Source organism: Oncorhynchus tshawytscha, linkage group LG20 (assembly GCF_018296145.1).
Source record: "Oncorhynchus tshawytscha isolate Ot180627B linkage group LG20, Otsh_v2.0, whole genome shotgun sequence".
Taxonomy (NCBI): domain Eukaryota; kingdom Metazoa; phylum Chordata; class Actinopteri; order Salmoniformes; family Salmonidae; genus Oncorhynchus; species Oncorhynchus tshawytscha.
In genome coordinates, this window is record NC_056448.1 from 36,817,284 (window position 1) to 36,828,859 (window position 11,576).

General features: G+C 41.1%; 1 protein-coding gene across 2 annotated transcripts in view; it reads right to left on the reverse strand.

Moving 5' to 3' along the window:
• Positions 1 to 3,936, reverse strand: part of cdk5rap2 (CDK5 regulatory subunit associated protein 2) — a 67,735-nt gene extending 63,799 nt beyond the window's left edge. Inside the window, exon 1 of one of the 2 annotated variants that reach the window (XM_042302603.1) lies at positions 3,769 to 3,936. In XM_042302603.1, coding sequence (XP_042158537.1) covers positions 3,769 to 3,821 — 53 coding nt within the window. In that variant the 5' untranslated portion in view covers positions 3,822 to 3,936. Of the gene's footprint in view, positions 1 to 815; positions 906 to 3,768 lie in introns of those variants that run through there. The other variant, XM_042302605.1, reaches the window with a different exon arrangement.
• Positions 3,937 to 11,576: the final 7,640 nt, after the last annotated feature.

An 11,576-nucleotide genomic window follows, 5' to 3' on the forward strand; every position in this document is an offset into this window, starting at 1 on the left:
AAACAACTCAGGGACAACACCACAGCAGAGAACAGACCCAGATATTAACAGGATGGTTCAGTTTTGACAACTGATTTGACAACACTTGCAGGAATCACCACACAGACAGACCCAGCCTTTGCGTGTTACTGAGCACTATTTAACCACAAAGTCAGTGCTTACCAAAAGTAGGAGGACTAACGGGCTGGCATAGGATATAGCTATGATGTCGTCTTGTTCACTGTGTGATAGGTGTGTGTGACATGTACACAGTTATAGCTCAGTGTCTATGAAAATAAAGCATTGTAGAGTAACAGTACCAATGACTTGACACATGCCAACTCTTTTACTCAGCGTACTATGAGCCGGAATGAGGTGGCCAGTAAACAGACTTCCTCTTTGTACATTTTCATTTTCCTGTTTAGCATTCCAATACCAGTTACAAAGCCTAATATTACATAACGAGTAAGAATAGTTGTAGAGATCTTTGCTCTAGAGTAATCAATTTGCACTTTTTAATGGCTGATTTAAGTGAGTCAGGTTTCAGAATGAAGTCATTTACACCACTCCTGTTGCTTATGTCTTGAACTACTGTGGAGACTTACCACCTGGATGATCCCATTCAACACACGCACTCACCTTATTTATTGGTGGGATACATAGTTAAACAATTCTCTGGAACACGTTGACGCTCACGCAGCTACTATTTTAACCTTGGCCAGGAGTCTAAGGATAGCAATATGTCCAACAAATTACAACTAAAACAAAACAAGTAGGTTAATCTACAACTAGACTCTCTCTAGCTTACAATGGGGTAAAATGAGAGGCTCACCTACCAATATTAGATGGTGACTCACTTCATGACAAGCATACAGGAAGAAAAAAATATCCGTATTGGCTAGCCTAAACATTACATAGTTGCAAGGAAGAAGCAATTTCACAAACACATGAGTGGTTTCCGCTTTTCACGTGGACTCTCCAAAAATTATTAGAGGGGAGGACTTTGCTGATTTGTTGTGACAGGGAAAGACTCAGCCACATGTGAAGTCATCATCCGTAGTGTTTAAAAATAGACTAGTATCACAAGCGCAGAAAGCAATAAACCACATGACCTTGCCAGTAAATCCATGACCAACTGTACTCAATAGAGCTAGCTAGTGTAGCTAAATATGAAAGAACAAATGGGCTAGTTTGCCTGACAAACTGATACCTCTTGTAACAGTCGGAGGTTAACGTCATACATTTGTTTGGAAATGTTCTCTACCCAAGCCAGAATGTTGACTATAATATAATAGCTATGGTGTAGAATTCTGCAGTCAGCATGCCAATTGCACACTCCCTCAAAACTTGAAATTAGAGGTCGACCGATTAATCGGAACGGCCGATTACTTAGGGACGATTTCAAGTTTTCATAACAATCGGTAATGGCCATTTTTGGACACCGATTGCGGGCGATTACATTGCACTCCACGAGGAGACTGTATGGCAGGCTGACTGCCTTTTACAGAGTGCAGCAAGAAGCCAAGGTAAGTTACTAGCTAGCATTAAACTTATCTTATAAAAAACAATCAATCTTAACATAATCACTAGTTTAATACACATGGTTGATAATATTACTAGTTCATCTAGCTTGTCCTGCGTTGCATATAATCGATGAGGTGCCATTTAATTTCGCATCGAAAGCCTACTTCGCCAAACTAGTGATGATTTAACAAGCGCATAAGCAAAAAAAGGCACTGTCGTTGCACCAATGTGTACCTAACCATAAACATCAATGCCTTTCTTTAAAATCAATACACAAGTATATATTTTTAAACCTGCATATTTAGTAAATATTGCATGCTAACATGAATTTCTTATAACTAGGGAAATTGTGTCACTTCTCTTGCGTTCCGTGCAAGCAGTCAGGGTATATGCAGCAGTCAGGGTATATGCAGCAGTTTGGGCCGCCTGGCTTGTTGCGAACTGTGTGAAGACCATTTATTCCTAACAAAGACCGTAATTAATTTGCCAGAATTGTACATAATTATGACACAACATTGAAGGTTGTGCAATGTAACAGAAAAATTTAGACTTAGGGATGCCACCCGTTAGATAAAATGTGGAACGGAACTCATTATCAACTAAAAATATTATGTTTCATACAAGTTATTTTGAGGTAGAGTGGCATTGTACCCCAAGTTACCCAACAATTGACATGTTACATTTAGCCCCACTCTCCCCTATGCACTTACTGCTAATTGCAAAGCTGTAAAGTGCATAACCATGCCACTGCTAAAAACTCAGTTTAAAATGGTGCAGTTCGTGCAGATTTAAGAGTTGAAAAATAAAGTAAGAATCGAAAGCTGGAATCCCTTTTTTTTAACAAAGGCCATTAAAACTGCTGTTCTGGCGATTGCAAGAACTGTTGTGCATTGACTGTGTGTCAGAATCCATTTTTTCCTCCCTATGGCTCACATAACTAGAATAGGCAACGAGAGGAATATTTATCTTGCATAGAACACACACGCCGATTCGGGTAAATAGTATCTATTCTACTATGGGGTTTTCCGATTTTTCTATGAATTAGTCGTTTTGTTTGACCAGGAAAAGTAAACGTGGACTGTTCTACCATCTTCAAAGTGCGCCTAAGCATAAATATTTTTTAATGTTCCATTTTTTAAAAATTATTGTTGCGTGGCGGCAATTATTTTTCCTTGGCGGTGCGCCACAGCACATGGAACCGGAAAACACTGGTTAGTGCGCGTGCATGTTCTTCCGTCTTGTGCACGTGCTTCAGGTGATTAGCAAACAAATCGTGATAGCCACACACAGAGACCAGTGTTTAACTCGTTTTAAAAATACTTTCCTGTGGATATGTTGTCTAATTTAAACCCATAAAAAGTCCAAATTAGCGGACTACAGGTAGAGTAAATTATAATTTAATTTAATTCTACATTCGCGTCAGAGGAGACGTATTGGATCTCATCACTACAAATTAACGTGACTTGTCAAGGGACAGCATAGGAACGTCGGGGTTAGTTAGTTATGCGAATTCACAATAATCAACTGCCTTGGTTGTTTAGTTAGTTAACATTAACTAGCTATTAATATTTGACCACAACCGAGTGCATGAGTTGCGCAACTGTGGTGGCTTAAATCAAAATGAATGTCACCTGCTTCGCAGACAACAGGTGTAGACCATTAGTGAAATGCTTACTTGCGGGTCCATTTCCAACAATGCAGTTAAAAATAAATGACACGAGGAATAACGAAGTAAAAATTGAGGTAGCTAGCTATGTAAAGTGACAAGGTAACAGGAAAGATCAGACCGTAGCAGCATCGTATGTTGTGAGTCGTCAGTATGCACATGTTGGGGTGTCAGATTCCTGTGTGCATAGTCAGCAGGCTCAGGTAGTCAATTGACTAGCTATTTAGTATTGTTTAGAATATTTGGTTTGAATGGATGTTAATGACAAGTGACAACAACCGAGGCTAACTAGCGTTACTAGCCAGATAACCAGTTGGCAACCAGCTACCATAAGATTTGTAACTACTAAGTTAACGGAAACACGTTAGCTAGCTTGTGCAAAGTCAAGTGAGGAGTTCAAATACGTGGGAAACTAACGCTAGCTATTAGTTGCAGCCCTATTGTCTTACCAGTCAAACAAATACCACAGACCACTTGAGCTAGCTAGCTTTAACCATAGTAAGCTAATAACGTTTTATCAACACCAATTTTGAACTAATGACGTTAGCTAGAAATGCTAGCGAGGTAGATTTAACGTTATTGGCAGGCAAATCGCGTACCTTCCATTGATGTCAAAGGGAAGCGTCTGATCATCTCCAACGACGGAATCCATCCTGAAATGTTATTCCCTTTGAATTAATATCAATATTTACGAGTAAACCTCAACATGAAGCGGGTATAAAATTCAAAGCAGTCGTTACTACCGCCATTTTGATTTAACGTCATTATGGGTGTATTAATTATGTCTTGCAACGGAAGCCGTTTAACATTTTAAATAACCAAACGAACCGATGAGGGACGTACTTGAATTTGTCCAATAGAAACTCTGGTTTTTGTTGGAAAACGTTTTCGTTTGGAGTAAACGTTTTCTGTTGCAGAACTTTTGCAACAGCATAGGTGTAATGACTACACCCCAATGCCACCTCGTGTGCAACCTTGGAAATTCTAGGGTGGAGCCCAAAAGCAGGCGCGCAGTGTCCGATTGGTCAAAATAAATACACTTTTCCTAATGATTGGTAGGGAGGCTCATGGAAAAATGTAGTGTGTGTGTATGAAGCTGGCCAAGTTGTTAGGTACGCAAATACTCGGAAAATGAAACCATTGTTTTTATTTTAAAACTAAGAAAAATGAGTTAACAATTATTGCTTACATTATATTTGACCATGGATGGACACTTTTTCATAATGACACCACCAGTGATGTTATACAATTGAAATAACGCTTATGGCTTTGTCGTCTGCTCCCTAACAAAACATGTCATGTGGTAGTGTTATCACAAACAGTTTTAAAATATTGATCTATTTCCCTTGTGGTAGCTAAATTTACTCAACATGTTCACATTTTAGGTTTACTAATCTCATATTCTAATGTTGTGACATTTGATGCCTCCACAGATTATAGCTGACTAGTTTGGTCATGATGGTTTTACCTGGGTTCATAGCACCCTCTGCTGACCATCTATGGCAGTGGTTTTCAACCCTGGTCCTCGGGACCCAAAGGGGTGCACATTTTTGTTTTTGCCCTCGCACTACACACCTCATCAGGATTTGAATCAGGTGTGTAGTGCTAGGGCAAACACAAAAATGTGGACCCCTTTGGGTCCCCAGGACCCAGATTGAGAACCACTGATGGGAATGCTTGCTTCTTTAATTACAGATACAAAGCAAACCTGATTCTAATGATCACCAAATCGTCCATTAGTTCTGGAATACATTAAACAAAATGTGGACTGCTAGGTTACTGGTACTTCAGCAGTGATCTTAGTGGACTTGGTCAATCAGGTCACTTTAGGGCAGGGGTGTCCAACATCCTGCCTGTGTAAAATGACTAAAACCAAATTGAAACTGTAGAAATTATACTAGACATTCAGGGAGCTTTTAAAAAATCCCCAAACTATGGATAGAGGACTATTTTTGATGGAGTGGATATAAAGTGCATTCGGAAAGACCCCTTTACTTTTTCCACATTTTGTTACGTTACAGCCTTTATTCAAAAATGTATTAAATTGTTTTTTTCCCCCTCATCAATCTACACACAATACCCATAATGACAAAGCAAAAACAGGTTTAGACATTTTTGCAAATGTATTGAACATTTTTTTTAAACTTTGCACATTTACATAAGTATTCAGACCCGATAGTCAGGATTTTGTTGAAGCACCTTTGAAAGTGATTATAGCCTCAAGTCTTATTGGGTACGACGCTACAAGCTTGGCACACCTATATTATTTGGGGAGTTCCTCCCATTCTTCTCTGCAGATCTTCTCAAGCTCTGTCAGGTTGGAGGGGGAGTGTCGCTACACAGCAATTTGAGGTCTCCAGAGATGTTCCGGGCTCTGGCTGGGCCCCTCAAGGACATTCAGAAACTTGTCCCGAATCCACTCCTGCGTTGTCTTGGCTGTGTGCTGAGGGTCATTGTCCTGTTGGAGGTGAACCTTCACCCCAGGCTGAGGTCCTGAGTGCTCTGGAGGAGGTTTTCATCAAGGATCTTTGTACTTTGCTCTGTTCACCTATCCCTCGATCATGACTAGTCTCCCAGTTCCAGCCGCTGAAGAACATCCACACAGCATGATAATACCACCACCATGCTTCACCGTAGGGATGGTGCCAGGTTTCCTCTAGACGTGATGCTTGGCATTCAGGCCAAATAGTTCAATATTGGTTTCACCAGACCAGAGGGTCTTGTTTCTCATGGTCTGAGAGTCTTTAGGTGCCTTTTGGCAAACTCCAAGTGGGCTGTCATGTGCCTTTTACTGATTGGTGGAGTGCTGCAGAGATGGTTGTCCTTCTGGAAGGTTCTTCCTTCTCAGAGGAACTCTGGAGCTCTGTCAGAGTGACCATCAGGTTCTTGGTCACCTCCCTGACTAAGGCCCTTCTCCCTCAGTTTGGCCGGGTGGCCAGTTCTAGGAATTGAATACATTTTTAATGTACCTTTATTTAACTAGGCAAGTCAGATAAGAACAAATTCGTATTTTCTATGATGGCCTAGGAACAGTGGGTTAACTGCCTTGTTCAGTGGCAGAACAACAGATTTTTACCTTGTCAACTCAGAGATTCGATCTTGCAACCTTTCAGTTACTGGCCCAACACTCTAACCACTAGGCTACCTGCCGCCCCAAAGAAGCAACAGGTTCAAGTGACCAAGCCGTTCCACATTTCTTGATCATTATATTACTCAGGTGATTCAAATACAACAGTCGATCATTAATGAATTAAACCCTAAAGCAGGGGTGTCTTAACTCATTTTGTCCCGGGTCCGCATTCGGTCGCACTGTGTGTTATACAGTGCATTCGGAAAGTATTCAAACCCCTTGACTTTTTCCACTTTGTTACATTACAGCCTAATCCTGAAATTGACAAAAAAAAATAGTTTTTCCTCAATCTGCACACAGTACTGATAATGACAAAGCGAAAACAGGTTTTTAGAAAATGTTGCTAATTTATTAAAAATAAAACACAGAAATACCTTATTTAAATAAGTACTCAGACCCTTTGTTATGAGACTCGATATTGAGCTCCATTGATCCTCCTTGAGATGTTTCTACAACTTGTTTGGAGTCCACCTGTGGTAAATTCAATTGATTGGACATGATTTGGAAAGGCACACACCTGTCTATATAAGGTCCCATAGTTGACAGTGCATGTCAGACCAAAAACCAAGCCGTGAGGTCGAAGGAATTGTCAAATTCCGCAGAGCTCCGAGATAGGATTGTGTCGAGGCACAGATTGGGGGAAGGGTACCAGAACATTTCTGCAGCATTGAAGGTCCCCAAGTACACAGTGGCATCCATCATTCTTAAATGGAAGAACTTTGGAACGACCAAGACACTTCTACATGGGCTCCCAAGTGGCTCAGCAGTCTAAGGCACTGCATCTCAGTGATAGAGGCGTCACTACAGACCCTGGTTAGGTTCCAGGCTGTATCACAACCGGCTGTGATTGGGAGTCCCATAGGGCGGAGCACAATTGTCCCAGCGTCGTCCATGTTAGGGTTTGGCCCGGGGTAGGCCATCATTGTAAATAAGTATTTGTTCTTAACTGACTTGCCTAGTTAAATAAAGGTTAAATAAAATAAAAAATCTATCTCCTATTTACAGTTGAAGACAGAAGTTTACATACACTTAGGTTGGAGTCATTAAAACTAATTTTTCAACCACTCCACAAATTTCTTGTTAACAAACTACAGTTTTGGCAAGTCGGTTAGGACATCTACTTTGTGCATGACACAAGTAGTTTTTCCAACTATTGTTTACAGACAGATTGTTTCACAAAAAAATTCACTGTATCACAATTCCAGTGGGTCAGAAGTTTACATACACTAAGTTGACTGCCTTTATACAGCTTGGAATATTCCAGAAAATGATGTCATGGCTTTAGAAGCTTCTGATAGGCTAATTGACATAATTTGAGTCAATTCGAGGTGTACCTGTGGATGTATTTCAAAGCCTACATTAAAACTCAGTACCCCTTTGCTTGACATCATGGGAAAATAAAAATAAATCAGCCAAGACCTCAGAAAAAATTGTAGACCTCCACAAGTCTGGATCATCATTGGGAGCAATTTCCAAACACCTGAAGGTACCACGTTCATCTGTACAAACAATAGTACGCAAGTATAAACACCATGGGACCACACAGCCGTCATACCTCTCAGGAAGGAGTCGTGTTCTGTCTCCTAGAGATTAGCGTACTTTGGTGCGAAAAGAGCAAATCAATCTCAGAACGACCGCAAAGGACCTTGTGAAGATGCTGGAGGAAACAGGTACAAAATTATCTATATCCACAGTAAAACAAGTCTTATATTGACATAACCTGAAAGGCCGCTCAGCAAGGAAGAAGCCACTGCTCCAAAACCGCCATAAAAAAACACTACGGTTTGCAACTGCACATGGGGACAAATATCGTACTTTTTGGAGAAATGTCCTCTGGCCTGATGAAACAAAAATAGAACTGTTTGGCCATAATGACCATCATTATGTTTGGAGGATAAAGGGGGGACGCTTGCAAGCTGAAGACCACCATCCCAACCGTGAAGCACGGGTGTGGCAGCATCATGTTGTGGGGGTGCTTTGCTGCAGGAGGGACTGGTGCACTTCACAAAATGGATGGCATCAAGAGGAAGGAAAATGATGTGGATATATTGAAGCAACATCTCAAGACATCAGTCAGGAAGTTAAAGCTTGGTCGCAAATGGGTCTTCCAAATGGACAATGACCCCAAGCATACTTCCGAAGTTGTGGCAAAATGGCTTAAGGACAAAAAAGTCAAGGTATTAGAGTGGCCATCACAAAGCCTTAACCTCAATCCTATAGAACATTTGTGGGCAGAACTGAAAAAGTGTGTGCAGAGCAAGGAGGCCTACAAACCTGACTCAGTTACACCAGCTCTGTCTAGAGGAATGGGCCAAAATTCACCCAACTTATTGTGGGAAGCTTGTGGAAGACTACCCAAAACATTTGACCCAAGTTAAACAATTTAAAGGCAATGCTACCAAATATTAATTGAGTGTATGTAAATTTCTGACCCACTGGGAATGTGATGAAAGAAATAAAAGCTGAAATAAATCATTCTCTATTATTCTGACATTTCACATTCTTAAAATAAAGTGGTGATCCTAAGTGACCGAGAACAGGGAATTTTTACTAGGATTAAATGTCAGGAATTGTGAAAAACTGAGTTTAGATGTATTTGGCTAAGATGTATGTAAACTTCTGACTTCAACACTAAGTATATGATTTTCCCTCCCTCTTCCTAGCCTGGGTACCAGTCTGTTTCTACTATTAAGGAGTGGATTGATCAATCAAAACAGACGGGTACCCAGGCTACCCCTCACCCTCTGTTACCAACTTAATGCACACTGTGTTCACCATGCTCCTCTCGCCTTGCTCAGTTCAGCACAAGCCACTTTTCCATCTAATTAAAATTAGTGGGCCGCCATTGCTTGTAGGCTGACAGACGGAACATGACAAACTCGATCAGGCACTTCTCAGTGTTTTGCGTGCGCGCTGAGCGAAGAATGCTTACAGACGTTCATTATGGATGGCAATGTTGTCCAAGTAGACGGCCAGTCCAGGGACCCCTCCAAGGATGATGGATATTATTTTCTGGAAATATCTGGGAACCGAACTGAGATCAAAAGGCGTTATCGTGTAGTGGAATGGATTATTCCCCGCATGAGTCACAAATGCTGGTAGGTTCCTCCCTACTCTCTGGGTGTAGGGGATCTTGACGCAGGTCCAGCTTTGGAAACTCAACCGTAGCCGACTATCTGCTCTGTTAATTCTGTTTTAGGGTAAGTGTTATCATTCCATCTACAACAGCCAGTGACTAAGACATTCAGAGGAAGTGAGTCAGAGGAAAAAGCAGGAGACAGGGCGCAAGATTCCGCAGAAGGAAGAGAAGTGGGGCATGTATGACATTTTTTATCCTTAGGTTGTAGATCACCTTTAATATTGCAGATACTGTAGATTGTGGCTTCTAACAATGTAATTATCTGCATAATTTCCAATCCCCCATATATCTTTTGGTAAATATATACAGTACCAGTCAAAAGTTTGGACACACCTACTCATCCAAGGGTTTTTCTTTATTTTTACTATTTTCTACATTGTAGAATAATAGAGAAGACATCAAAACTATGAAATAACACATGGAATCAGGTACTGGGAACACGGACTTCTATTAACCAAAAAAGTGTTAAACAAATCCAAATATATTTTAGATTCTTCAAAGTACTGTTGTGGAGAATCATCTCAGAAATATAACACTCTTACAAGAACTTGTGAATTCAATATATATGTTAATACAAAGTAGCAAAACTGAGCCCTTCCATGGAAGGACCTTATCACAAACATAACAGGGCCGAGCCCCTCCATGGAAAGAGACTAAATTTTCATATTACAGAGTCCTGCCTTTATAGGATTCTGTCTTTGCATTACGTATAGAGCCCCCTCCCTCTATATATGAAAATAGCAGCCCTTGACCTTTCTCCATTATTTTCTTCTCGTCTCAGAGCTTGCTCGTTCACTCCCACTAAACGCCCATATCTGCTTTTGGTTAGGTTATAATGATGGTAGAACTCTTTCCATGTTCTAAAAATAATGTATGCACTGCATGCTTATGTTTCACGTGTTAGTCATCAGTTATCTTGCTTCCATCTTTCTTCCTGTATCCTGCTGACCATAGTACGTCCAGCAGTCATAAATGTATGTATGGTCTTGGTTAATGTACTCTTTGGACTAATAACCAGCGTTGGACTAATAACATCTGAGCGTTGGACTAATAACCAAAAGGTTGCAAGTTCAACTCCCCGAGCTGACAAGGTACAAATCTGTCGTTCTGCCCCTGAACAGGCAGTTAACCCACTGTTCCTAGGCCATCATTGAAAATAAGAATTTGTTCTTAACTGACTTGCCTAGTTAAATAAAGGTAACATTTAAAAATAAAATTTGGGGAGCTTAACCAGGAGCTGCAGGGACCTTGGACAGTGCCGGTCCTGGCTGACGACAGTTTCTCCGGACAATCTCGCAAACAGGTGGCCACCCAACTATAGCAGGTAATAGTTGAAATGTTGCATAGTTGAAAATGTTTGTGTAAATTGCTTCAGGGATTCTTTCTCAGCGGGGGAAAGGCGTCACATAGGTCTCTCTTTAAATTCCTAAAAATCCAGTAAGCTTTTGAATTCAGTAAATTGCATTCATGCTTGACTTTTGGGGGTTGTTAAATGTAAATGTATAGGTGCATTTGTAAGGACTAAGTATGAAGAGGCAGGTAGACCTTGCTGGAGTCGGGTGTTTAGCGGAGGGAGCTTGCATTTGCTCTGGTCGAACGAACCGTTTGACCCACGTGTGGGGCCCGATTGGTGCATTTGTTCGCTCTCTCTGGCTGAACTGCCTGGCCTGGTGTGGGGCTGCTGCTGCCTGCCCATATGGTCAGAAACAAATCAATAAGTAGGTAGAAAAGTCCACGAATACCGCCCTGTCACGTTCTGACCTTAGTTCCTTTGTTTTGTCTTTTGTTTATATGGTCAGGGCGTGAGTTGGGTGGGCAGTCTGTTTGTTTTTCTATGTTGGTTTTTGAGTTCGGCCTAGTATGGTTCTCAAGCAGAGGCAGCTGTCAATTGTTGTCCCTGATTGAGAATCATACTTAGGTGGCCTGGGTTTCAGTTTTGGGTTGTGGGTGTTTGTCTTCCGTGTCAGTGTTTGTCGCCACACAGGACTGTTTCGTTTCTTCACGTTTATTATTTTGTTCCAGTGTTCCGTTGTGTTTTTTGAATAAATCAATATGGACACTTACCACGCTGTGTTTTGGTCCTCCGATCCTTCTCGCTTCTCCTCCTCAGAAGAGGAGGTCGAGGTTCGTTACAGAAA